The 26,076-nt window shown below is 38.6% G+C and overlaps 4 protein-coding genes across 5 annotated transcripts in view; 1 reads left to right on the plus strand and 3 right to left on the minus strand.

The window, feature by feature from the left end:
* Positions 1-18,957, minus strand: part of kiaa0586 (KIAA0586 ortholog) — a 131,142-nt gene extending 112,185 nt beyond the window's left edge. For both annotated transcript variants that reach the window (XM_056256132.1, XM_056256131.1), the window contains exons 1-9: positions 18,606-18,957; positions 18,460-18,521; positions 18,278-18,344; positions 17,599-17,668; positions 17,343-17,517; positions 17,028-17,240; positions 16,061-16,241; positions 14,880-15,029; positions 9,050-9,176 (exon numbers count right to left, since the gene is read on the minus strand). In XM_056256132.1, the coding sequence (XP_056112107.1) occupies positions 9,050-9,176; positions 14,880-15,029; positions 16,061-16,241; positions 17,028-17,240; positions 17,343-17,517; positions 17,599-17,668; positions 18,278-18,344; positions 18,460-18,521; positions 18,606-18,861 (1,301 nt within the window). In that variant the 5' untranslated portion in view covers positions 18,862-18,957. The remainder of the gene's footprint in view (positions 1-9,049; positions 9,177-14,879; positions 15,030-16,060; positions 16,242-17,027; positions 17,241-17,342; positions 17,518-17,598; positions 17,669-18,277; positions 18,345-18,459; positions 18,522-18,605) is intronic.
* Positions 1,962-4,788, minus strand: irf2bpl (interferon regulatory factor 2 binding protein-like). Its single transcript, XM_056256136.1, has one exon. The coding sequence runs from the start codon at positions 4,646-4,648 to the stop codon at positions 2,657-2,659; it is 1,992 nt and encodes a 663-aa protein (XP_056112111.1). The 5' UTR covers positions 4,649-4,788; the 3' UTR covers positions 1,962-2,656.
* Positions 18,958-20,185: 1,228 nt separating the features above from the next.
* Positions 20,186-22,688, plus strand: timm9 (translocase of inner mitochondrial membrane 9 homolog). Its single transcript, XM_056255812.1, has 2 exons — positions 20,186-20,331; positions 22,236-22,688. The coding sequence occupies exons 1-2, from the start codon at positions 20,188-20,190 to the stop codon at positions 22,368-22,370; spliced, it is 279 nt and encodes a 92-aa protein (XP_056111787.1). The 5' UTR covers positions 20,186-20,187; the 3' UTR covers positions 22,371-22,688.
* A 1,550-nt stretch (positions 22,689-24,238) lies between these two features.
* The window catches only part of arid4a (AT rich interactive domain 4A (RBP1-like)), a 40,961-nt gene continuing 39,123 nt past the window's right edge, over positions 24,239-26,076 (minus strand). The window contains exon 25 of the mRNA XM_056256140.1: positions 24,239-26,075. Coding sequence (XP_056112115.1) covers positions 25,972-26,075 — 104 coding nt within the window. The 3' untranslated portion in view covers positions 24,239-25,971. The remainder of the gene's footprint in view (position 26,076) is intronic.

Consider the following 26,076-nt stretch of genomic DNA (forward strand, 5'->3'; position numbering starts at 1 on the left):
GCATTTACAGGGATTATATTTACTATAAAGCCAATTAAAGGGTCTTCTTCTCCACATCTTCCAGTGGTCTGCGTCTCAAAGCATTCCATGAAAAGGTGCAGAATTTAGCACACACACTCAAGACGCCACATAAGCATGTGTAGTAAACAGGAAGTGAGACCCCCGCCTTCTGTAATGGGTGGGGTTGGTGTATCTGTTTATTTTTTTCTTTGTATGTGCACTGAAACTTGAAACCCATGTGATTACGGAGACAGCCAAGGGCACCTCAAACCCAAGTCAGTTTTAGCATGACAATAGAAGCCCACTCCATCCTGAACCAGACACCACACCTTTGATTCTTCACAGACAGAGCAGCAGCGACAAGATCACTGCAATGCACCACAAAGCACGACAAACTAAACTCTTCACCAGGTTTAGAAGGATTAGGGATGTATTATACAAAACTGAACTAAATTGCCTCGCTAATCTATTGTGCTGTCATACGAGCCATTGTCTTTTGAATATGCAAATATTTTGGCAAGGAAATCTTAATTCATATGCATTATTCAATGAGGGAAAAAACATTCAGTTTGAACTGTGCAGCAGAATATAGTTACAAACCCTTTCAATACCTATTTTGAAATTTGATGCAGATGCAGTGCAATATATACACATATATATACACACACACACACACACATATATATATATATACACACACACACGCACTTATATAAACTGGTATATATGCTGCACGTAATGCATAATGTGTATTACACAACATGCTGATTAACAAAAACAAGTGTTGCACATGGCCTTTATAGAAACAAAATCGTGCATAGTGCAGAACTGCTCTAGTTCCCGCTTAAATTATTCCGATCTACAGGATGTGTGCACCACAGGCCTCCACAGTATTCAACCACAGAGCCCACTTCAGTAAGATAGCTTGGCATGTGCATTGTTCTCTGACCTTAACGTCCCCCCAGTTATTTGGTCTGGATGCTCTTGCATGGCCGGCTGCCATGAATGAATTGTGCCACCTTCTATTTGTCTGTGAAAGAGCATTAGTTTGAGTCATGGCAACAGCCACGCACCAACTGTTTTCCCTCGCTCCCGCAGCCAATGCAAGAGTACGACTGACAAGTCACATGACCAACCAGCTGAATTCTAAATGAGGAATACATCCCCAGGGCCATCTCAGGCATGTGCAAGCATTTTCCCTCTCCAGCTTTCCTACTTGCACCAAAATACTCTGACACACGGAGAGAGGGAACAGCTAACAGCTCCTAAATTGAGGCATAACAGATTAAGACACAGTGTGTAAAGAGCAGGGTGCGTATTTTAACGCCTTCTATATGCAGTAAAACAGTTTTTATCGTGCGCGAACAGAATTTGTTACTAAGGGAGTAAACAAATTAAACAAGCACTGCACCTACCCCATGTGACACCCATCAGGGAGTGCTGAATTGATGTTTCATGCCCTGTGGCTGCATCAAACATTTGACTTTTAGGTCAGTGTAGCAGGACTACATCTGTCTGGAGCAAAAACAGTGACAGTGACACAACACACTGACAAAAGCAATGAAAATGATATGCTTACTGTGATACCCGATCCCCCGTTACATGTAACAACAGAGAAATGTGCTTAGCGGAGTACTTTCCTTTTTTTTTTTTTAAATGGCTTTTGAATGGATATTGTTGGTAAAAAAAAAAAAAAAAACAGCATTACAAAGTGAATGGAAAAAGAATAATTTGGCCCTTAGTTAATACAGTTGATGAACATCTACAAAACATAACCGTTTCATAAACAAATAGACGACACTAAAAAATCTCCACGCTGCCAAGATGTATTCTATTATTATACAGAAAATACTGTAATTTGCCAACTATAATAATTCATCAGAGAACTTTGATATTTGAATTCTGCCTTGATTTATTTCAAAGACATTTCTAACCTGGACAAATTAACACGCCACAAAGAGTTAATATCAATGAATTTATTACAATTTACTCAGCTCCAAGGCACGTTACAAGTCTTCTGTTACTACAGAAATATGTATAAACAAACAGAGCATTTCATTTTTCATTTACAGTATTTTTTGCTCTACTAAAGCGTCCGTGCAACTTTAAAGCAAAAAGAGAATGAAAACACGTAATAAAATATATCTGTATTCTCAGACCACGGGATACAAATTAAAAACTGCCGTTTTAAAGATCATACTAAAAATAAAAGGACGGGATAAAGAAACAAAGAATGCCCTCTCTTAGACTCACTTCATTTGTTATACCTACCACAAAAAGTGTATTCATTAATAACATTTTTTTTTTTTTTTGCTTGGGATTGTACATGTAGATGTGGAAAATAAGTATGAAATTGAATAGAAATGTTAACGTAAACCGTAAAAGTGCCGTAAAAAAAGGTTTCCACGCACACATCCTCCTCCTTCGTGGAGGAAAACAAATGTCTCTGTACACTGGACTATTTCTGTTACTTCAATATTCACAACAAGTAGGCTGTGTCTCAAAACCAAGCGTGCTGCACACTTAGCATTTCAAATGCATCTATAATGTTCATAAATGTTATCTTGGTAGGCAGTTCACCAGGTTTTAAGACACAACCTTACATATACTCGCTTCACTTGTCTCTTTCTGATGCAGGAAGCATATATATTTATATTTAAGGGTCTCTTTCTTTCTTTACTTTCACATCCCCGGCTAAAATGGTCGCTATCTCGCCTTGCATGAAAGCCCAAGGCACGTTTGACCCTACCAGGGGACATTTCTCTCCGCTGGGGCAGTACACCTCTCCTGTGGCCCCCTGCGCTTTGATGCTTTCCCGGGAACACGGGAAGCAGAATTTGTGGTTAGGAACTGACGGGCACTGGACGAAGTGTGTGTCTTCTAAACGTTCGTGGCAGATAGTACAACACAAGGGTCCGTTATTGGCCATGGGTGAGTCTGGAATGTTCTGAGGGTGCACCTGATCCATGCCCTGATGTGAACCCGATTGGGAAGGCGTCCCAGTCAGACTGATCTCCCCGTTTCGGGAGGCCAAACGCCGCTGTCCGGACACCGAGGCGGGGGAGACCGGGCTGCTACTGTTGTGTCGGGTGGATGTGGTGGAGTGCACAGAGTTGCTGTCCTTTGGTGAGTGTGCGTTACCCAAAGTGTCTGCGACCGACATGAGCGCAGCCATGGGGGACTGTCCGTTTTGTGGGGCCGATTCGGGTGGGGTGGCTCGGCTGGAGTGCACCGTCCCCAGGGGTGGAGGTCCGCCGTGAGAGGCTGCGAACGAGCTGGACGCCATTGTCAGTTTGAGCGCCTCGCTTTGACTCGCCATCCACTGCTGTCTCTGCTGCTCCCCCTCTGCTGAGTCTGGTTCTGGGGAGGCTTTGCGTTTGCGCACGCCCGTCCTGAGCGAGCTGCCCGACGCCACGGCCCGGGGCATGTTGACCAGCGCCGAGGGCAGCAGAGGGCAGCTGGCGTCGATGTAAGGCTGGGGCAGCATTTCACCCCCAAGCCCCTCCTTAAAGAAACGCACGGACTCCGGCAGCAAATCGCCCAGGAGCCTCCAGTCGCCAGACCCATGCTTTTTCTCATATTCCAGGTATTTAAAGCCAGAGGAAAGCCCTCTGCCAAAGTCTTTCATGCAGTCCTGATACATCTGTTTAGCCACACCAGACGCACTGGAAAACACATTACCAGATCCACTGGGATACTCAATGAAGATTTTCAGTTCATAGTCCATGCCGGGCTTGGAAATGGCATCAAAAGCAAATACCCTACCTACAAGGGAATGATCTTTCTTGAACCTCACATCAAACGGAGTGCAATTGGATAGCGTGATCAGTGTGTCCCTCACTATCTTAGGTTTGTTCGCCCAATCCTCTGACCTGTTTCTCAAACTTTCACCAAGTTCAGACAGAGCCTCTGCGTTACGCTGTTTCTCTTTCAGATCTCTCTCTTGATCCGTGCTGGACACAGAACCGGGTCGCTTACCCTGCTCGGAGAGCGCGAGCGCAGGTCCGATGCTGGTCGTGGCTGGAGGGGCTCGTCCAGACAGGCTGTGCTGTGCTATACTCGCCGCGGATGGCGGGCCGTTCAGGAGGGTCTGCGGGAGGAGGTTCGGCGGCACGCTCATCTGCCCCGACACAGCCACCAGCCCGTGGTTCCGACGCGAGTTAGGGCTCTGTCGGTTCAGCTCGGGGGGTCCGTCGTCTGATTTGGGGAAGCCGTTCGGTCCACCGAGCCCGTTCGGAAGCCTGTGCGCGCCGATGCTGGAATAATCAAAGCGCGATCTCTCTGTTCCGAGCGCGTATCGGTCCAAGCCGGACTGCTGCTGCTGTTGTTGTTGTTGCTGTTGCTGCTGCTGTTTGGACGAGCCGTCCACATGATTCATCTGCACCGACTCCTTGGATGACATTCCCGCTTGTGCTTTCACCGCAGGCGGCGGCGCGGGACCCGGGGATCTCCCTTCCTGGAAGCCATGAGCCCGCTTCAGATGGCGCGCGGTCTCGATAACAAACTCGATCCGATCCGCGCCCTCGTAGTTCACGCAACCCCTGCATACGGCCTCCGTAAAATCCCAAATCATCGCCCACGGCATGCGCGGCAGGTCGCACAGATAACACGACTGTCTCCTCGACGAGGAGACCTGCGCCGAAGACATGTTGAGCTGCTCCTCTCGGATCCGTTATACGGTTACTAGGAGGCGAATGCGCCTCTTCTGCTTCTCGGAATGCCACCTGGCTGGGCCAGTGACGTCAGCACCACGTTCCGCAGTTCCTTTTTCTGTTACAAATGACAAGCCACTTGTTGCCATGCGAGTGCGCATGCGCTAACCACTCCCTAACAAATCTTCTGAATGGGCCGAGAAACGCGCACCGCCACCATTATGGCAAGCCGGCTAAACATTTATGCTTCAAAACATACTATTGTCTATTTTTAAGTTACTAGCACTTTTTAAATGATCATTAAGTAAATCCAATTGCACTTCAGTAGTATTGACTGTAGTATTCAATACTTATTCATTATATAGGCCTACTAGTATGTCATTCTAGTCACTCTAATCTCAATAGTGGCAAGTAACTATTCCATTGTTATTGGTAACACATTTTAATGTTTGTGTTTATTGGTATATTTTTTCGAATAAATAAGTACTATTAAGTCTAGAATATGTCTCTGGGAAATAATCACTAGAAACTAATAAATCCGAAATAGACACCAGCATGCATGCACCAGCGTGTCTGTAGTGAATAGTTAATATCTGACCAACAGATAGGCCTATTTTAAAAACAAAATGTTACCAGTAAAAATAGTATAGTTATTTGTCACTATTGGGATAATGACTAGTACCAAAAATATAAGTACTAGTATCTAATGAATAAATGTGAGCAATACTAGTTTCTAATAAATAAATCTGATAAATTGTTTTAAATGCTAATTTAATAGATACTCGTCACTATTGGGAAAAAAACATTACAATCTAATGAAAAGTTACTGGTGAAAATTAAATGGATACTAGTCATTACTGGATCACATACAAACACATACTAATAACAAAAACAGGGGGAAAAAATATTTAGCTAATAAATATACATTTTTATAAAACAAATAAAAAAAGATTAATGTTCAATCTGCTTGCCATACCTCATTAGCCAGTTTGCTTTCAGAATACAAGAGCCAGAGTTGTGGGTAGAAAATCTGAGGTATTCATGTTTCTTCCAGACTCCAGTTTCGATTCTTTTTGCTTCTAAAATGTCCATAAGCTTCATATTCTGTGGTCCAATTAATAATGCAAGATCATGTTGGAAAAATGCTTAGACCAGCAAAATGCATACGATTTACAATAAAAATACGCATACTGTGGCCATACATGCATACAAGACATTTTTAAGCATTTGACATAATATCTATGCTCCATGGTGTAGAGGCTGCCTTAAACATAAACAACACCTATTGAAGATATTCTGACATGTGATTTATTAAATATGATTATGAAAGACTCATAATATTTCTGGTAATATCGGTCAGTCTGTGTGAGTGCTTGTTTACTTTAAATGAGGAAGCTTGGCAGCCCCGCCCCTAAAGCCCCTTTCCCATAGTCTATTCTTTGCTTAACAACACCCCGTAGATGATGTTTAAAAAAAACTTAAAAAAAAACTCGCCCTGTTATACAACAAGACGAGGGGGTGGAAAAACCAAAAGAGGAAAAAAAAAGCAAGGGAGGTCTGGAGGAGAGGAGAAATGCCATTTATTGCAATCCCTGCATTCTGCTGGCACGGAAAGAAGCTGTGCTTTATCCAAGCAAAAAAACAAAACAAAAAAACCCATAACTACCAAGTAGGCAGGAGCCAAATCTGAGGATGTGATTTTCTCCCTCCGCTGAAAATTATATATACAGTACATCAAGCATGGCAGAGCCTGAATTTGGATGTCAAACGGATAAAATAACCACTACTGATATGGCAAGCAGAATGTCTTCCAGCTTGTAAAGCCGGAGACAATTTGTACAGTATTTGTGCTCTGTGCTTGTGACTCGGATGGTGTAAATGAGCCTGATGTCTTTCGTTTGTGCCCCAAATTAACAACACAAAGAAACGAGTGTTTGTGCAAATTATCTTGGAGCGAGTCACTTGACTTCAAAATGAAATCAGGCTTCACTTTGCAAACACTCAAACGCCCTTGCGCGACACAAGACCATATGTAGAACTGAAATATTTATATTTCGGAGAAAAACACAAATTATAATTATATTGCACAAAAATATTTAACTGGGATTCTATGGGCAGAAAAAAAAATGCAATCCTTTAGCAAAAATGTAAAGTCTAAATATGCAGTCTGCCTGTAAAGGATATTTCACCCTCCTTCCTTTTCACTGAGGGATGTTTCGCTGTCCCTGTAGTCTTCTCATGAATACAGATCACCCTGAGGCTTGGCACTCACTCACACACACACACTGTGCAGAACATCCACCCACCTACACTCACACAAACACACACACACACACACACACACACAGAGCCACATACATGTGCGGTCACACACACACTCTGCATGGAAAGTTTTCCACATTCAGCTTTCCACCAGCTTATCGCAGGGGTTAACTCTCAGCTTCCGCTAAGTGGCTGGCGGGCTGCCAGAGTGAGGGATTCTGGGAAAAGGCAAGTCTTGCCAAGTACAAACTGCCAACATTAAGCAGGCCTGACAGCCTCTCTCCTCCTCCAAACCTGGCAGCCATTCAAAGTGCTCTTTCATTTGAGACGCTGGCGGGTGGCCAGATGCATGCAGATTTACTTTACCTATTCTCAGATGGAGCCGATAGAGACCGCCCCACAGTTGCCATGGGAACCAGAGGCTGCTCGGAGACTTCCCAGAGCTGCTCGTGTGTGCACATCTTGTGTTGAACACTCGGTAACCTGCAGATGTATGACTTTCTCTCTCCCTCACTTGTTTTTTTTTTTAGAAGAGACCTTACTGTTACACAGAAATACTGTCTGGAAAAGAGAAAGAAAATGCAGCTGCTGATCTGCCAAAAAAAAAAAAAAAAAGAGGTGGTGGCAGTGAAAGCAGATGTACTCTTTTAAAATCTTCTGTTTTTGCAAAACCAACACAAACTGTATTTCAAAGCGTCCGGCAGAACATAAAAGAGGCTTTCGATCACAAAACAGTATCACTAGGTATACCGTAGCCACATTTATTGAAATGGACACATTTGAAATATTATCCAACATGTATGTTAATAAACACACTCTTTTTGCTCCTCTAACAAAAAAGGACTGTTGCAATACCACGGTACCTTGACATATACTTTGTATATGATTACCATAATCATGTTAGTAATAGACAGACATATCTAGCATATAATTAGCCAATATTTTAGGCTATTTTTGTCTCTCTCTCTCTCTCTCTCTCTCTCTCTCTCTCTCTCTCTCTCTCTCTCTCTCTCTCTCTCTCTCTCTCTCTCTCTCTCTCTCTCTCTCTCTCTCTCTCTCTCTCTCTCTCTCTCTCTCTCTATATATATATATATATATATATATATATATATATATATATATATATATGTGTGTGTGTGTGTGTGTGTGTGTATTATAAGATGTATTTGTATTTGTGTATATATATGCTGATTTATTTGATCAAAATACAGTAAAAACATGTTTAAAATGTGTTCCAAAGAACAGCATTTATTTGAAATAGAAATATTTTGTCTATATATATAACTATATATACCGGTAGTTAATTTGTCTATTATAACAGTTATAAGACAATAGGTCTTTACTGTCACTTTTGATCAATTTAATGCATTCTTGCTGAAAAAAAGTATTATTTTCTTTAAAATAAAACCAAAAAAATCCTACTGATCCCATACTTTTGAATGGTATTACATATCGGCCCATCGATCAACCACTAATTCATTTCATATTGATATGGTAGTCTAAGGTATGTCAAAGAACACCATTACACATGGCAAAAAAACATGGTATTTCCACGGTAAACGTCGAAAAACCTTTTAGGTACTGTTTGTTAGCATCATCTGCAAACTGTCTTCTGCTTGCCCCATGACAGTTATATAAACTCCAATTCAAGTGTCTTGCTCTGCATGACACATCTTCTTCAAGGAGGCCAAATTGAATTTGCAGATGTAGCGGAAAAAGTGTTTGGAACGGGATCCAAAAAACATGTTCGAATTATTGAGAACCTCCCTTGCTACATCAGAGGCCAAGAACAAAGACATTCAAAGTTAACCACTAACATCAACGCACTGCCTCTTGTACTGTCATTTTGACAAGTTGCGGTAAGCCTCTCACAGCGAGAGACACTCGAGCAAAACACGTGTACGCTTCGTCCGTTTTTAAGTGACACTTGCTTATGGAACATTAGGAAGGCGTATTTAAACTAAAAAGACAAGAAGGCCTTAACTGAGCACCATAAATAAAACAAAAGCATTCCTTTGGCTTGGGAAAAGAAGTGGTTATGTAGGTCCACTACTATGGTTACACACTGTGTACGGCGAAACACGAAAGGCCGAGAGTTGTGTGCCTTCCTGCTCTGAAAAGAGATCTATTATTACCTGGACCGCTCTGGTTGGCCGTTGTCAGCTGTTGCCATGGCGAACCTCTTTACCCCAACAGACTGCACAACGTATCTCTCGGGAGACCTCCGGTTATTAGGGCTCTGGTCTTGAAGTCTGCCATTTCCTGCAAAGAGAGAAGATATCGTAAAGGATCAGCCCGGCCACCAGACACCTGCCGCAGTCAGCAGTCCGGTTCATCACTGCCAGAACACACACTGCTGCGGGCCTACGACTCTAACAAGGCCCCGTGTGTTTCGGCTAGTCATCAATTCTGCAGAAATGCAGTGCGCTGTGCCAATAACCCGGACCATAAACACGTGATACGCGCCAGGCGTTTCTGAACACAAGCGAGCGGTTATTCTTTCTATATTCTTTCAGTTTGTCAGGCTATGACTGTAAATGGAAAAAGTCAAATCGAGAGCACGGAGGGGGAAAACTCATACGGCGCAGATGTAAAATATCCTGGTGCTTTTTCCTGAGCCCTATTAGGAGGCCGGAGAGTGGAATGTTCTCCCCGCGGCACTGCGGAATGCAGACGAAAGGAAACAAAGCTATATAAATACGCAGGACAAGGATTTCTCAATCCTCCAAAAACAACAGTAGAGCTCCTGACCGTAATCATTTCCTTAAGGTCAAAAAGGCAGCGTAAGAAGGGCCTCCTCCAACTGGAACAACAGCAGTGCTGCCATGCGCGCCTCCAGCGGGCCCCAGTGTCTGGCTAACAGGGAACATGAGGCTTCTTGAATATGGTTAAACGAGCAGCTAAAGTCTCATGACTCAACGGCAAACAAAGCCTCCTGTATCGCAGACCCTCTGCGCCGTGTTTCCTTTGAGAGAACAAGCAGACATGCAAAAACAATCAGCGCTGTTAATGACTGCAATAAAAAAAAAAACTGTGCTGTAAAATGTCTGGTAATTTAACACATTAATACCTCAAATGAAACTATATATAGACAAATGTTACTACAATTACAATAACTGTTGTCTAATGTAATATATTTTCAAATGTAATTTATTCCTGGGATGCAAAACTGAATTGTCAGCATCATTCCTCAAGTCTTCTTCAGTGTCACATGATCCTTCAGAAATCATTCTAATATGCTGATTTGCTGCTCAAGAAACATTTCATTCATTTCAATATTATCATCTATGTTAAAAACAATTGTGCTGCTTAATATTTTTGTGGAAACCATGATTCTTTGGTGAATCTAAAGTTAAAAAGAAAATCAATTATTTGAAACAGAACTCTTTTAACATAATATGCATTTACTGTCATTTAACACAGACACAATGTGTGCATGCGTGAGTGTGTGTTGTTTTCCTAAAAACAATTAGAAAAAAAATAGGTTTAAAAGAGTTTTTGATGGACTGCAGCATGTCTATTATTCATTTACACATTGAAACGCCTGAACGAAGGAAAAATTTCAATAAACATATATTGTAACATGAAAAACAGATCAATAACTTGATTAACCAGACTGTAGCAGTCATCAGTTTTCTGGGTCATATTCTTTCCAATTGCATTCTGGGATTGTTTACTGTGACAGCTGGAAACAACAGCTCCTGATAGGTCTACGTGAAGTTGCCAACGTTACCGCACAGATTCCTAACCCTTTTCCCAGCTGCCGCGTGACGTCAAACCCACACACATCCGCAGCTGCAAAACATCAGCTGTAAAGTTCGAGACCCGTGGCTGCGCGGAGATCCATTCTGCTGCTTTTATAATTACACCAAACACAGAGCTGTAAACAACAGTCAGCATTTAACATGGAGCTGGCACCTCACCAAGGGCCGGATTCTCGTAATAGTGCTGCCAGACACACAATGCCAGACTGTTGCCCATCGGGAGCACAGCTCACAGTGCTAGTGAACACCTAAAAACCCCATGCAGGTTAAATGGCTACAGGGAAAAAAGCAGGGGTGTGCAGGTTGTCTGATGCATTAAGTGCATTATGGGGAACAAAGAACCTTAATGCATTTGAAGGCCTGGCTAGCGTGTCTGTGCTCTATTAAGTTGTGACGCACGGCATGTGACCCACCCCCCAGCGCACATCAACACTGATGGAGGCCTCGGCAGGTAAGGGCACTGGCTAATAATAAATTCTGCCATTTATATCGGAAAGGGCATCCCTGCGGGGGGGGCAGACAGATTCTCCTGGTATCTCCCGGCTGACATGGAAGAGGTGACAAGAAGCTTTCCAGCTTTCAGAATGTACAACAAACACATTAGGATCAAAATGTATGTCATGGAGTTAATGAAACATGCTAGTAATATATGAAGATGTTTTTATCTGCCTGCTTATCCTAAACTGTATCATCTATACTTACAAACAAAGGTTTGGGGTCAATATGGCTTTTATTCAGCAAGAATGCACTAAATTGATGAAAAGTGACAGTAAAGACTTTTACATCATAACAACAGATCTCAATTTCAAATAAATGCTGTTCTTTTAAACTTTCTATTCACCAAAGTACCCTGAAAAAAATGTCATGGTTTACACAAAATTAATAATCAGCACAACTGTTTTCATCATGATGTTTCTTGAGCAGCAAATCAATATATTAAAAGAATGATTTCTGAAGGATCATGTGACACTGAAGACTGGAGTAATTATGCTGAAAATTCAGCTTTGCATCACAGGAATAAATTACATATTAAATCACAAATTATAAAACATTTATTTTAAATAGCAATAATATTTCACAGTATTACCGTTTTAACGGTAAATGCAGCCTTTGTGAGCAGAAGAGACTTTAGGAAACTCTTACTGACTTGAAACTTTTGAATAGTATACATATATGCACGCATAAAGCATTTATCAGATTGAATAATTGCACAGTATTTAAAGCTGATGTCATCTCCCTAAGATCAGGTAACCGCATATTTCGACAGTGTTTGTCTAGTACGAGCTAAAATTCCTACCCATAAATCTTTGATGAGGTAAGACCACATGAATTTCTGTTGAGGGCATCTGCAATATTCATAACCCTTAATGTAAAATCTGCAGGCTTCTCAACTAACAGGATTTGACTCTTGTTTCACCTATTAGATTTTACTATCTTCACTACCAGTTTGGATCTGACTGATCTAAAGGCTAAATGAATCAAAAAAGATGAATAAAGAATGAAATTTCAAACATGCAGAGTGACTACATACAATATTTATGCTATTAAAAACTAATTTGTCACACCACAGGACCATTTAAGTGAACAACAAAAATGCTAAAGGATTATTAACAATGGAAATTATAACAAATTTTGACTCTATTTTAGCTGACATTTTGAATAAATTATTCATAAAGAATATTGTGTTTTTAATTGTCATAGTCAAACATCAGAAATACAACTGGTTCAACATTTTGATTACTGGACACTTTAACATAAAAACGAATAAAATAATTAATAAAACTAAATTAATAATTAATTAATTAATAAAACACTTTCTCTTTTACACTCATTTACATTGTAACCTAAAAAGCTGATGCTAAAAAAATCCCCCAAACACAGTAACAGCTGCTAAATTTATCTCTATGACAAAAGCATATGAGCTCTGATAATTAAAACAGTTCTAATACGCCTCTCCTAATTCCCTGGTGCATTACTCATAAACAGGTGAACATAAAAGTATCCTCTAGTCTACACAACAAATCTTCACGCTCCAGATTTCGCCTCTCCGCATGTATTTAATGCCGCTTTGATGATGAACACGAGAAACAAAAGGAAGGTTGGCTAAAAATAGCCCGTTTCAATGGAGAGAGAGAGAGAGAGAGAGAGCGGTCTGACAGCCGAAGAGATGAAGCAATGCTGCCACTGAAATAGCCGGGTTGCCATGGCGACCAGATTGATGCTCACAAGTGACAAAATGGAGTCAGTAGCAACAGACATCTTACTGCTGAATTTTCCCACTGTCTCGACACACACGACCCAGCAAAACAGCAACCTGGACCATTTGTGTTTACACTTGCTGATTTGAGAATATCCCTGAATTTCGCATCAAATTCTCACACTCAATCCGGAGGAGTGCATTGTGTATGTATGTAGGTCGAATGTGCGGTTATAAGAAAACAGACAGAACTAATGCTTTGGGTGAGAATTTTTACACTCCAGGGAAAAAAACACACCGAAAAACTGCAAGCCATAATTAACTCTCTGTTCTCCCACACACATCCATCAACGGGAGCCTAAGAATAAGCTCCGGCGTCTGGGAAAGCAATCCTGCGTTCATGTGGGAGACACCTAGGGGGATTCGATTTAGGTGGGAAAACTCTCCCAGGTTTCAGACTGACAGGCGTGTGTCAGCGACCCCATCTCTGAGCGAACAGCTCGCAACTAAATTACCAGCAAATTGGAAAAAGAGGAAAGAGCGATGTGAAATAGAAAATCAAGAATGTTGTTTGTGATAAAAACAAGTGCTCCTCGAAAGTGTTTTGGTCTAGGCTGGTACACTCAAACGGTTACACAACATTGCGAAGGGTAATTTAGATCTACTGCGGCCTGTTTAATGACACACACTACTTGAAGACACTAAAGCAGCTGTGTTACCAGGTCAGCCTGTGCTAACATGCCCGAAGCTTTCCAATAACAAGCCTCGGCTCTCTACGACAGGAGCAAAACAGCGTGACTGAGGCGAACAGCTTGAACTGTTCATATTTACACAGCTGTTCAGCGGTGACACCTCTTTCAACAACTGCTTTTTGCCTTAATTGGTTTTTAGAGCAAAAGCAAGTCTTCAATTCAATCCGGAGGAGTGACAGATTGGTTGAGTGATGGTGTCTAAAGGGAAAAAACATGCTCGGGGATAAATTACTGGTTTTGGAGTTTGAGAACATGAGGTTCTGGGCTGAGCTGATCATTGTTGCCTCCTAAACAGGAAACTAAAAGCAGGCGGTTTCTTGGCGGAGGCGAAGCACAATGGATTCCAAAGCCTGTAGCCATGGATGCAGCGAATGCAATTCGAAATTAGTGATAAGATATGAGACTTAACCAAAGAAAATATGCCGCAAAATATGTGCAGAAGTAATCAATTAAAATGCTGCGTCTACTTGCCAAAACATAGTCAATGCGTATTAAGAAGAAAAGAATCAGATAGGCCTATAGATAAAAAAAAGACTTTGCATGTATATAATTTACTTAATGCAAAGGACTACCGGTAATAACAGAAACAAAAAAGCAATAAATAAAATAATGTTTCATTTTTCTATATTTAGATATACTGTCTCACAAAAATAAAATAAAAAAGCATGCATCTAAATCCAGAAGGACATTAGCCAAGAAAGCTTTTAGATTCAACCACACAGAATGACTTGGGAGAAAAAAGACAGTTTTCTGCTGTTATGGATTATCATTACCTTTGATTAATCTAATTACCTCTGACTGATCTATTAACCTACATTACAATAATTTAAAAGAAGAGGATATCTGTTTATATATATATATATATATAAAAAAAATGTAGAATATAGAATAATAATATATATTATATATAATCATATATATATAAAATGTAGGTCTGTTAGTGCGTGGTGCAAAAGCAGAAATTCAGTAGTGACGCTACTGCCATCAAGTGGTTTCACCTTGAATGTCATCATAATACCAGTCTAGGACTGATTTTAAAAAATGAACCAATAAACAATTCATTCAAAGAATCATTTCAGATCTCTGCTTTGATAGGGTCGTGAATCAAAAGAAATAAAAAAGAAAGTAAAATGCACCCACAAAATCTGGGCCTTGAAGCAAAACCAAATAAATCAGATATCTGCCATTAATGACCGCATTTCTTCCTGCCAATAAACTATCACAGAGAAAGTGATGCATGAGAGAAACCAACCTTGGTTTTTGAGAGAGGATCTTTGAGGTTTGATAGTGCTTGTTGATGATGTCCAGTGGGTGGGTTTAGGAATGACCTTCCGTGGTGCGGGGGTGTCCAGGGGGCTTCTATGCACACCTGCTTGTTTCTCTCGGCGCACATCCGTTGAGACTGCAAGAGAAATAAACCAATGTAGAAACAATAACATCAGCACCCTTTGTAATTCTAAATATATCCAAATATACAGTTGCCCCCAAAAAGTATGTGGGCACTTAAGCCACCATTAAATATGTATAAATGTATTTGCATTGTATAACAGAAATATCAAAACAAATATTTCAAATGAAGACAAAAAAAGTATTGAACACTCTATGGTTGTCAAACATGTTTATTGTTAATATGATGAACTACACTTGTGGTTATTCTGTTAAGACACCTTTGTGAACTTGAGGGGAACTGACGTCATGTGACTTGAAGGTCTACTAGAATAGGTTTTATGCTTTATTTTTAAGACATATTTTACATTGTTGCAGCACCTCTCTTCCCGGTCTCTCATTAACGCTCTGTTTAGTTCCTGTCTCTATGAAGCCTCTCCTTGCAAAAAGTGCAATGTGCTCTGATTGGTCAGCTGGACAACCAGTGTGTTGTGATTGGTCAACCGCTTCGACCGCCCCTTACCATAACTATGAGATTATTTCAACACACTTACACAACTCAACCAGGCCTTGCATCTTTTTTTGCGTATGCATTTGGCGGTAATTATTTAAATTAGGAATATTGGGAAAACTCATTTGAGGTGAGTACATTTGAGGAATTTCAGAAGTAAAAATTGTACCTACTGAAATGGAGAATAACTCACTTTGGAGTGACTTTGTGCTTTTTTATGCTCAAACAGCAACATTACACACTACAGAAAGTTTAAAATGTAAACAATATTTTAATAGGACCCCTTAAAAAATCCAAAAGTGTCAAAATGCTTCTTAGTGTCACTGCATTTATAGATAAAAGTGCATGATTTATATCAGATTAGCATACAATGGACCAGGACAAAACATAAATTATTATTAGAAGGGCTCATATTATTACTCATTTTAATTTCTAAAAAAAATGATGTCATGGTGATTAACTCCTCCTTTGAGACACAATCTGCATATTGCCATTTTAGATTGTGAAAATATTCAGACAAATATACCACAACTTACCGAAGCCTGGGCTTCTAGCAGAGGTTTGATCAGGGGAAAAGAGTCTGATGCTGCGACTCCCGGAGATCTGAACTGGCAGAGAGTCTGTCTGGGTGATTCCAGAGCCTGTGTGCAGGGTGGACTGCGAGTCTGTGTTCGCACGAGCTGCTACGACATCCAGAGCCGAGCCCAAGAGACGATTCTAAAGGCAGAGGAGAGAGCGCCTGTGAGCTGCGTCATATGAAACAGTAATGCACACATTGACAAACACAACCAATTATGAAGCAAATCTGAAACCAGATCTCTGAAATGAAGAAGATGCTATACAACAACACGTGACTGCTTAAAACAGAAGTCTTTTTTTTCCAAATAAAAGAGTTCAATATGCTATGTACTCTGTTCAGTATTTGGTACTTAGCCATTCTTCGCCCTGATGAACAACAATGGAAACTATACTTCTATACTGAGGTCAGCATATCATAACTGGGGATGTTTACAGCAGCAAATATATTTCACAGGTTAAGGAGGGTGGGAAACATGAAAACTAAATTATGAATGTTTTTGGTACAATAAACCTTGCATAACATTAAAAGTAGACTTAAAATAAAAAAATAAAATAAAACAAAAATAAAATGAAATGAAACAAAAACAGGTCAAAACAAACCAAAAAATGAAATAAAACAAAAATAAAAAACAAAACAAAAACAAAATAAAAAACAAAAAACTAAACTTAAAAAAAACTGAAAACAAAACAAAGAGAAAAAAATTAAAATGAAATAAAAACAAGACAAAACAATACAGAAATAAAATAAAACAAAAGTAGAAAAACAACAAAATAAAATAAAAAACAAAACAGAATAAGACAAAAAGTAAGAAGTAAAAACAAACAAACAAAAATAAAAAAATAGCATTAAATAACATTAAAAAAATTATTAAAAAAGGCAGATTCTGCATCTCCAGATCTGAACAGAGATCTTGCCTTCTTTACCTGCAGTTGAATCTGCTGACATTGAATTGTCTCCAGATGTTGCAGTCTCTGCTGGATCAGAATGTTAAGTTGCTCTTCCAGATGGGCCGCTCTCCCAGCAGAAGTGTTCTCAGTCCTGGCCGGCCTCCCCGGCGGGACACTGCCCTCTGCTGCCTGCAACCTCCTCAGCTCAGCAGTTACCAGTGCGATCTGAGCCTCCATCTCTCTCTGAGCCTGATGGGCCAAACAAAGACAGTTTAAGGAGACTGCTAGAATACTGTATTGATTTATGAATTTAAGAATGTTATAATGCTATATGAATCCAAGAAGGTCTACCTTGATAAGTGGTGCTGTGGCAGCAGTAGTAGCAGCTGTTATAGCTGCCACACTTGCAGAAGTCCCAGGATCTCCTAATGGAAAAGCAGGATCGGACTGGCCTCTTGGAGTCTGGGATCTGTCTTGGTCCAACACTTGTACTGTCACATTTCGTCTTAAAGGGGCGCTTTGTGATCTGAAAGACATAGTGAAATATCCAGGTGTGCAAAATGACCATGTTTGATCATAGAAGCGACTGAATGGAAGCAGACGTTACCTCTTCCTGAGGGCTGCAGACACTGCTCCTCTCCCATCAGCAGAGTATGTAGAAATCTGCACATCTCCACCTGTGGTGTTCAGAAAGGTCAAATCAATTTACAATGGTGGCATTCAGCACTTGAAAAAGTTTATAATACAAAACTATATAATAGGCATATTACTACATGGTACTAATATATGCCAATATAACATAATATATAAGGGGTTTTCACATTTTTCCATGGAAAAATTTAGAAGAAAAACTGTATAATAAAAAAAATTAATTAAATTAAAACAAGACAAATTTAGATGAAAAAAATAATAAATGAGAAAACAAATAAATAAAAAGAATACAATAAATAAGTAAATAAATATTAATCTTCAGTACTATGAGTAGAAAAAAGAAACATAATAAGAAAATATTTATTTTCATTATTCTTAAATAAATATTTTCCAAATAATATATATATATATATATACATACATATATATGTATATATATATATATATATATATATATATTAATATATATATATATATATATATATATATAATATTTCACAGTATAAATTAGGTCTTTAAACAAGAAACTAGCCTATATAGATGCTTTTTAAATTATGATCATATTTGGGTGTCCTTGGCATCTAAAAGATTGAAAACCCCTGTATAATAATAAAATATAATATAATATAATATACCTTTTGATTTTAAGTTTCCTGTCTGCATGACTGTAGTTTGAGCTTTACCTTTCTCTTTCCTGGAGGCCTATGTGACAGACACTTTTGTTAATTAACATAAACAATTACAAAATATTTTAATCAATTTAAGTTTAGATTCATTAAAAACAAACATAAGTAAACCAAAGTAAACAAAATCTCACTTTGTCAAAAAGGTTAGCAAATGTATTTGATGGTCCAACAGCCTGTTGTTCATCTGGTCCAGCTGAGTTCAGATAAATATGAATTTATTCTTTTGATCATTTAAAAATGATAATTAATTGAACTAAAACCAGACTGATAGTGTTACCTGTATCTGCAGCTGAAAGGATATTCACAGGGAGGACAGGTGGTATTTCTCTCTCATCCACAGAATGAACATGTTCAGAGTCTGTCAGTCTCCTGATGTAAATATTAACTTTATTATGACTCGTATGCTGTTTTTCCTCTCTGCTGGCACCCAAAGCAGCTCTGGTTGACTGAATTAAAACATCTGCTGCATCAGAACTAGACGTAGAGTCGTTTAAATGTGTGTTATTGATCACAGACACACAATAAGAATCCATTTCCACTTTTACATCAGTAATAAGACAGTCCAATAAGAGGTGTCGGTTGTTTTTAAGTCTTTAGACGGTTAATAATAATATTGTGCGGATCCATTAAAGCGTCAATAACAGTCTTACCGTAAGGGTGACGTCAACATAACGATTATTGTTAATCGTTTTCCCAGAGATATCCACAGATGACACACGTCAATCACTCTGACGTTGTTGTCAGTAATGTATTGGTTTTAAATTTCCCGCCGCAGGTGATTTTTTAAAGCATCAGTTTTGAACAGCCTCTCTCATTTGTTATTTTATTAAACCACGTCTACATTTTAGTATTTTACCGTAATATCCAAAGGGTGCTTTTTTTCAGTTCACTTCAGCTGTAAGTCCAGTTATTTTCACAGCGTCAGTAACGTTAGTTGCCGACAACAAAAACTTCACAACAACTGTGATCTTGGAAGGAAACAACGGCGTGACGTTAAACATATTTCAAAATAAAGGGTTGTCTTCTCTTTGTTTTGGTCTAAGAAGTCTTTACACTGCTGCCCCCATTGGGTCGTTATCAGAATATGTTTACCTGTTTTACAGTATTTAATGTTTTAATATTAAGATAGTAAGATAAAAAAAAAAAAATAATCAAAAGAAGGGATGGTTGTCTTTGATTGTTTATCATGTCATTACATGTTAAACAAGATGAGTATTACAGACCAAAGGCAAACTATTTTTTTTTTAAAAATCATCACCATCATAATACACCTCCAAACACACACCTTAAGGGCTTTTTTGATGCAAATTTTTTAAGGATTCGTAAAGGATATTGAATTCCCTCATACATGTTTTTAATGTTTAATTCATAGGGACTCTTATTTGTTCCGGAAGTGCCGATTCCGTTCTGTTCTCTCACATGTCCTTCAGCTCTGACTGCCTGACAGCAAAGGTATCCGCTTTACTGTGTTTTACGTCCCTTCCTTCTTACTACGTTTATGGTCTAAATCTTATTTACTACAAAGCTATTATTAATTTATTTATTTTGAAAGACATTTTTCGCATAGCCTGTGTTATAAATGTACATGTGAGATGATGCTAAAGGCTAATCTAGCCTCTCATCATCATCATTGCTCGTAAGAGAACGTAACGTAATATATTTTAAGCAATTTGTGCGCTGTCAGTGAGAACAGGGAGGTCTACTGTTTTAAATGCTCTTAGTGTGACTAATGTTATTCAATTTCATTGACAGCATCCTACTGTATTGTAACTATGGCAGCTCAGGTTACTGAATCAGATCAGATCAAACAGGCAAGAGGAACCTTACATACCATACACTTATATTGTCTATTTGTAGTTATGAAATCATTCAGTAACCCTTTTACTGATCATCTTTGTATTTTGCAGTTCAAAGAATTCCTGGGAACCTATAATAAACTGACAGAAAACTGTTTCATGGACTGTGTTAAAGATTTCACTACAAGAGAGGTCAAGCCAGAGGAGGTATGTGATTTAAGTTGAATTAAATATCCTTTAAAATAAATGTTAAGTTATTAAGCTTTTATTAAACAGGGTTACAATTTATTTTAAGGTGACATACATAGTTACTTTGTACTTACTCAAATAAGTACTACTGAGTAATATTAGTCAACTACATGTACTCAGAGATGGGCAGTATTTTAATTACATGTATTTGAAATATGTATTTAATTACTTTTGAGTATTTTGTATTTTCCTTAACAAAAATAAATGAAATTGTAATTAAATACTTTGAGAGACTGTAATTTGTATTTAAAATACTTAAAATATGTATTTTAAATACGCATATATTAACTTTCATAACCAGGCTTAATAGGACCATAAAGATACAAAATACTTAAAGGACTACCAAATTGCTTATCATTTTTGGCTAGATGCAAGATGACACATCTCACATTTTCACATGGGTTTCTCAGAAATGGAAGTCGTCATAGTTGGGTAAACTTCTATAGCAGTGAACGAGTTTTTGTGTTCCCATTTGCTCAAATGGCAAAAGAACAACGCCACAACAGTGTTTTATAACTTTCAAAAAGAGTATAAATATATAGAGAGATTGATAATGGCAGTCAGAAGAGAGAAAGATCAAAATGTCAACTTTACTGTTACAGCTGCTGTATTTGAAACACCCTCACAGCAGCATTGACTAGTTTTTTTGTAATATAATACAAATATAGTGTTATGCATATATATAAAAAAAACTTTGCAGGATTTAAGGCCAGACACGGCAGGCAAAAACATAGTTTTTTTTTCACTGGTCAATTTTGAGATTTCGGGAGATTTGTCTTCAAAAACATGTCTTCTTTCAGACTTGTGGTGAAAAAAAGTCCGAAATACACATTTAGGTCTTTATTTTACTACACTTCGTCTGTTTGCGTCTGTAGATTTCTCATAAATTCATCAAAAGTTGGTGATATAAATCATCCGTTGCTCCGCGATCGCGATCTGCACCCTGTCATCACATACACCGTTAGAAAGCTCTCTCTCTCTTGTACAATGTTGTCGGATCCAAATATGGTCATTTCCTTTTTATCAGCAACCAATCGTGAAAGTAAAAGGGAGCAAATGCGCAATCTCATTGGCTGATGCTAAATCTTTAAAGCCCGTTTTCTCAAAATGACTTTTCTCTCATACTCAAAGTCCGAAATCTCCACTTCGGTAGCACCTATATACACCAAACTTTCCAGTCTTGTACCTGGTTATAATATGAAGATATTTACAGAGGGATTTGTAAATATATTATTCCTAGCCCGATTTATATAACATTTTATTCCAAAAAACATGGCAAAAATCTTTTTTTTAAGGCTATTGACAGCATATTCTGATTTATAGGATAACAAAAGTAGATATCCATAAATCCCTCTGTAATTTTTTCCCCATCTAATATGTGAACACAATGAAAAAAGAATTTTGAACCTGGCTTTATCCAATACTCAGATTTCATTTTTTGAAATATATGCAAATTAGCGCATATTTAATTAGATAATGCCTGATTTGCATATTTAAACATTAAATTACAGAAAACTTGTAATACATTTTTTTCTCATCTTAATGTAGGTAATCAACTGGGAAAGTTTCATGGTGATATCTGCTAGTTAAAAAAATTACCCTATTCACCTGTAGTGTCTCGCCTTAAGATGCTGATTAAAACGTGTTTCCATTTAAACGCGTCAGTCTGTGAAAAAGGTCCAGCTCGCTCATTGTGAACAAGGTCTGATGCAATTAAGTAAAGAAGCTGCTTTTGTGCTCAATTATGCATAATTTACTGTTATTACTAAAGTACATTTAGTAATGTGTAACCGTCACCTTAAAATAAAGCGTTATCTTAAACAGTACCATGAACTTGATTTGAATGCAACTTTTCTTCCCAGACCTCATGTTCTGAGAGCTGCTTACAAAAGTACCTAAAGATGACGCAGAGGATCTCCATGCGCTTCCAGGAATATCACATCCAGCAGAATGAAGCTTTGGCTGCTAAAGCCGGCTTGTTAGGACAACCGCGATAGTCAACTGCTGCTGGACTGAACCCCACAGCATTATTCCAGCGTGGAGCAGGGCCCTCCAAACTGGAGCAGCAGGACACGGGACTCAGGCACTGGGAGTAGTGTGAGAAGCCCTCACGTTTTCCGGCTCTTCGGATTACTGGATTGTTGGGATTTTTGGTTTCCAAAAAGGACAGACGCTCTCATTTTGACTGTAAAACCACGTGAAAGATCTTTGTTTTTGTTAGAATAATGCAAAATGAAATGTTAGTCAACTCTAATATTCAGTTTTGTTCATGCATAATTTATCTAATGAAATAAAAACAAAATGCTTAACAAGGATGAGTTCTGAATCTCTACTAGTGGGGTGAATCTCACAAAATATAAGTTCCCCCCAAATTATAAATACATTTTTGCTTGAAGAAATTATTTTGCAATTCAATGACACTTAAAGGAGAACTCCGGCGCAAAATGAACCTTTGGTCTAATAAAACATTGGTACCTAGTCAACCGTTCTCTGAGATTTGTTTTCATGATAATCGAATGTAAAGAGTTTTATCTCTAAAAACTGTTTAGCGTATAATGCTAGTAATTGGGGCATATAATAAGTAAAAAGAAATCGCTAGTTTATACCACTAACAAGGCTCAAAATAGCCCCACACTAACACAGTAACATAATGAGGGTCCCTACATGCAAAACGAAGCATTGAGAACTTTGTAAGTGTACAGACCGTTTAATAAGAAGATAAAGATAAAGACAGTCCACTTCGTGTACACAGGACAGGAGCCATCTTTGGAAAACAGTCTCGACTAATCAAACCACGAACGACGTGCTAAGTGAGCTGAACTGTATGAAGTTCAGTGAACTTCTGAACTGTATGAATGGCGTTCATGGTTTGATTAGTCGAGACTGTTTTCCAAAGATGGCTCCTGTCTGCATACACGAAGTGGACTTTTTTTTTTAATGAACAAAAAGTACAGGGGATACAAGTATCAAGCACAAAAAGATAAAATAAATATAACAGTACAATCAAGCAAGGCAGTAGATAAGGGATAGTCTACTAAAAAACAAATAAAAGTTCACAAAACATGCACAGAAACTACAAATACACAAAATGAATACAAGTAATTAGAAATAAATAGCATTAGAAATAGATAAATAATAATCTTCAGAAAATCAGGAGGTCATTTATAATGAAACCATAATTTCTTTGAGCAACAAAGTAGTTTTAGTAGCTTTCTTATTAGCTGATAAATACACGAAGTGGACTGTCTTTATCTTTATCTTCTTATTAAACGGTCTGGACACTGACAAAGTTGTCAATGCTTCGTTTTGCATGTAGGGACCCTCATTATGTTACTGTGTTCGTGTGGGGCTATTTTGAGCCTTGTTAGTGGTATTAACTAGCGATTTCTTTTTACTTATTAGATGCCCCCATTACTAGCGTTATACGCTAAACAGTTTTTAGAGATAAAACTCTTTACATTCGATTATCATGAAAACAAATCTCAGAGAACGGTTGACTAGGTACCAATGTTTTACTAGACCAAAGGTTCATTTTGCGCCAGAGTTCTCCTTAAGTAAACGTTTACATATGTTAAGTATTTGCACTACCTTTAATTAATGAAGATTGTATATTAATTCTATGAATTAAAGGGAGAATGTGCAAATACTATACATATACACACACATATTAAATACTCTTGAATTATATAAGTTATATATATAAAAAACATTTCTTACAATAAAATAGTTGACTTGATTTATGTGAAAATTGTGAGTGTCAATATATTACTTTGTCAACTATACGAGTGTATTTCTGCCAAATAAATGGGGGTGAAAGGGTCTTGTTTTTGTGAATGTTCAACCAGTTAATAAAGAAGGAAAAATATTTCTGAATATTTCAAAACTTTATTAGAAATGAGAGACCTCTTATTTTACATAATGATACAATGGCTTTGCACAGGAACCTAATGCCTTCATTTCTTCATTCAGGAATCTGTAAATAAACTGAAGTCACAGGGAAGCAAGTTTTCACAATTTCATCGCAGTGAATTGATAGATGCCTACAGCAATAAGTGTTCAACATAGTCATCACTCTAGACAGCTTGGGTTTAGGTTTAGGTTCCTAAATGGTCGATTATATACAGTCAAAAGATGTGCTAATGCTTCTACCAACTTGACATAGAAAAGAAATTAATATACAAAGATGTACTGTTTAAAAAATAATATAAATCATTTTTACAGTTTGTGTAAAATGTATTTTTCAAATACATGGTTTTTTGAAAGATCTATTTACAAAAGGAACAATCAGTAAGAAACCCCTGGGCTTAACATACTGGTGAGAGAAGCAACGAATTTATTCAATTGGTCAAGAACTCAAAATGAAAATGAGAATAATTGTTTAAATTATAAAGTACCAGGAAGACATAAAAAAAAAAAAAGGATGGAGAGGAAAAAGCAGGTCACCAATTTCTGGTGTTCCATCAAGGGAGCTTTGGGCCCAAATGAATGAACAAAACATGGGAAGATGCTGTTTACTGCACAGTAGTTACCCAAATTGTGACGTCACATTCAAAGGTTCAAGATGACCCCACAAAATTCTCATATTCCTTCTACTCCACCGACCGAACTGAATGTGGGACGACTGATTCTCATCTTGTAAAAAATACAAAAATGCTGTCCACGGACTGAATAAATATATTTAACAAGTTGCAAGATAATACCTTTATTTTACACAAAAATTTCAGCTCTAGAAATCTTTCATTAAATAACTTCACGGCTGCGATATATACTTTTTGAAATTTTCCATACTAAAATAAAAACTCTGCAATTACATATAAAAAGACAAAATACACTTGCAAAGGAAATTAGTCCACTGAAAACAGTTTTATCTCGTGTTCCACTGTAAACATTTTATACTTTTTTTTTTCATTTCCATTTTCTTATTTTATTAAAAAGAGACAACAAAAATAGGTTTTGCATAATTCTCTGTGCTCACATACTAAGATAGAAGTGGAAGACGCCAGCTGCGGTTTTCAGTAAACTACATTCCCTTTTGCAATTGACTTTGTCCAACTTTTCCAAAATAGGGCACTCTGCTGTAGCACGTGTACTTTGGCAGTTCTGATGGAACAAGCGCACTACAATTGACCTTTCTTTGAATAACCATATCCAGCTGGTTAAGGTGACCATTACCTAGGGATCCGAGACCGTTTTCTTACCGTGTTCTGATAGAGGAACGAACAAGTGATTGATTAGCAGTCCCTGCTGCGCAGAAGCAGTAAGAGGAGGTTTCTGTTCAGCGTTTGTAGAGAGAAGCGAAAAGTGCCGTCGTATTCATTCTGGATGGATAAATCGTAAGCTTTGATTCCGTAGATTACATTCAACCCTCACGTAGAGTCCGTTCCCTGGTGCCGACAGCGAGCGAGAGGAGGCAGGATCAGTTTACAAAGTGCAGAAGGTGGGAGTGGCCAATAGGGATCAGAGGCGGCGTGGAGGCGGAGGGCAGTCGAGTGCTATTGGCTGCTTGCTCTGGCTCATCAGTATGCGTGTCTCCGCGGAGGCAGCGGGATGCTGAGAAGGCAGAGGTGGAGCGGGGCGGGGCGGGGCACGGGCGTGACATCACCTGCACTCAACGGCCACAGTGTTCTGCGTGGGGGAAGCTGAAGACGGGCTCATGCCTGTGTCGGACGAGCCTGATGATGTGGACGCTGTGGTGTGGGACAC

Source organism: Rhinichthys klamathensis, unplaced genomic scaffold, assembly GCF_029890125.1.
Source record: "Rhinichthys klamathensis goyatoka isolate OS25496 unplaced genomic scaffold, OSU_Roscu_1.1 h1tg000123l_1, whole genome shotgun sequence".
In the NCBI taxonomy this organism is placed as follows: Eukaryota; Metazoa; Chordata; class Actinopteri; order Cypriniformes; family Leuciscidae; genus Rhinichthys; species Rhinichthys klamathensis.

Coding starts and splice junctions, on each gene's coding strand:
- irf2bpl (XM_056256136.1), bottom strand. CDS start 4,648: ATGTCTTCGGCGCAGGTCTCCTCGTCGAGGAGACAGTCGTGTTATCTG.
- timm9 (XM_056255812.1), top strand. CDS start 20,188: ATGAAATCATTCAGTAACCCTTTTACTGATCATCTTTGTATTTTGCAG. Junction 20,332..22,235: donor GAGAGGTCAAGCCAGAGGAG/GTATGTGATTTA, acceptor TTTTCTTCCCAG/ACCTCATGTTCTGAGAGCTG.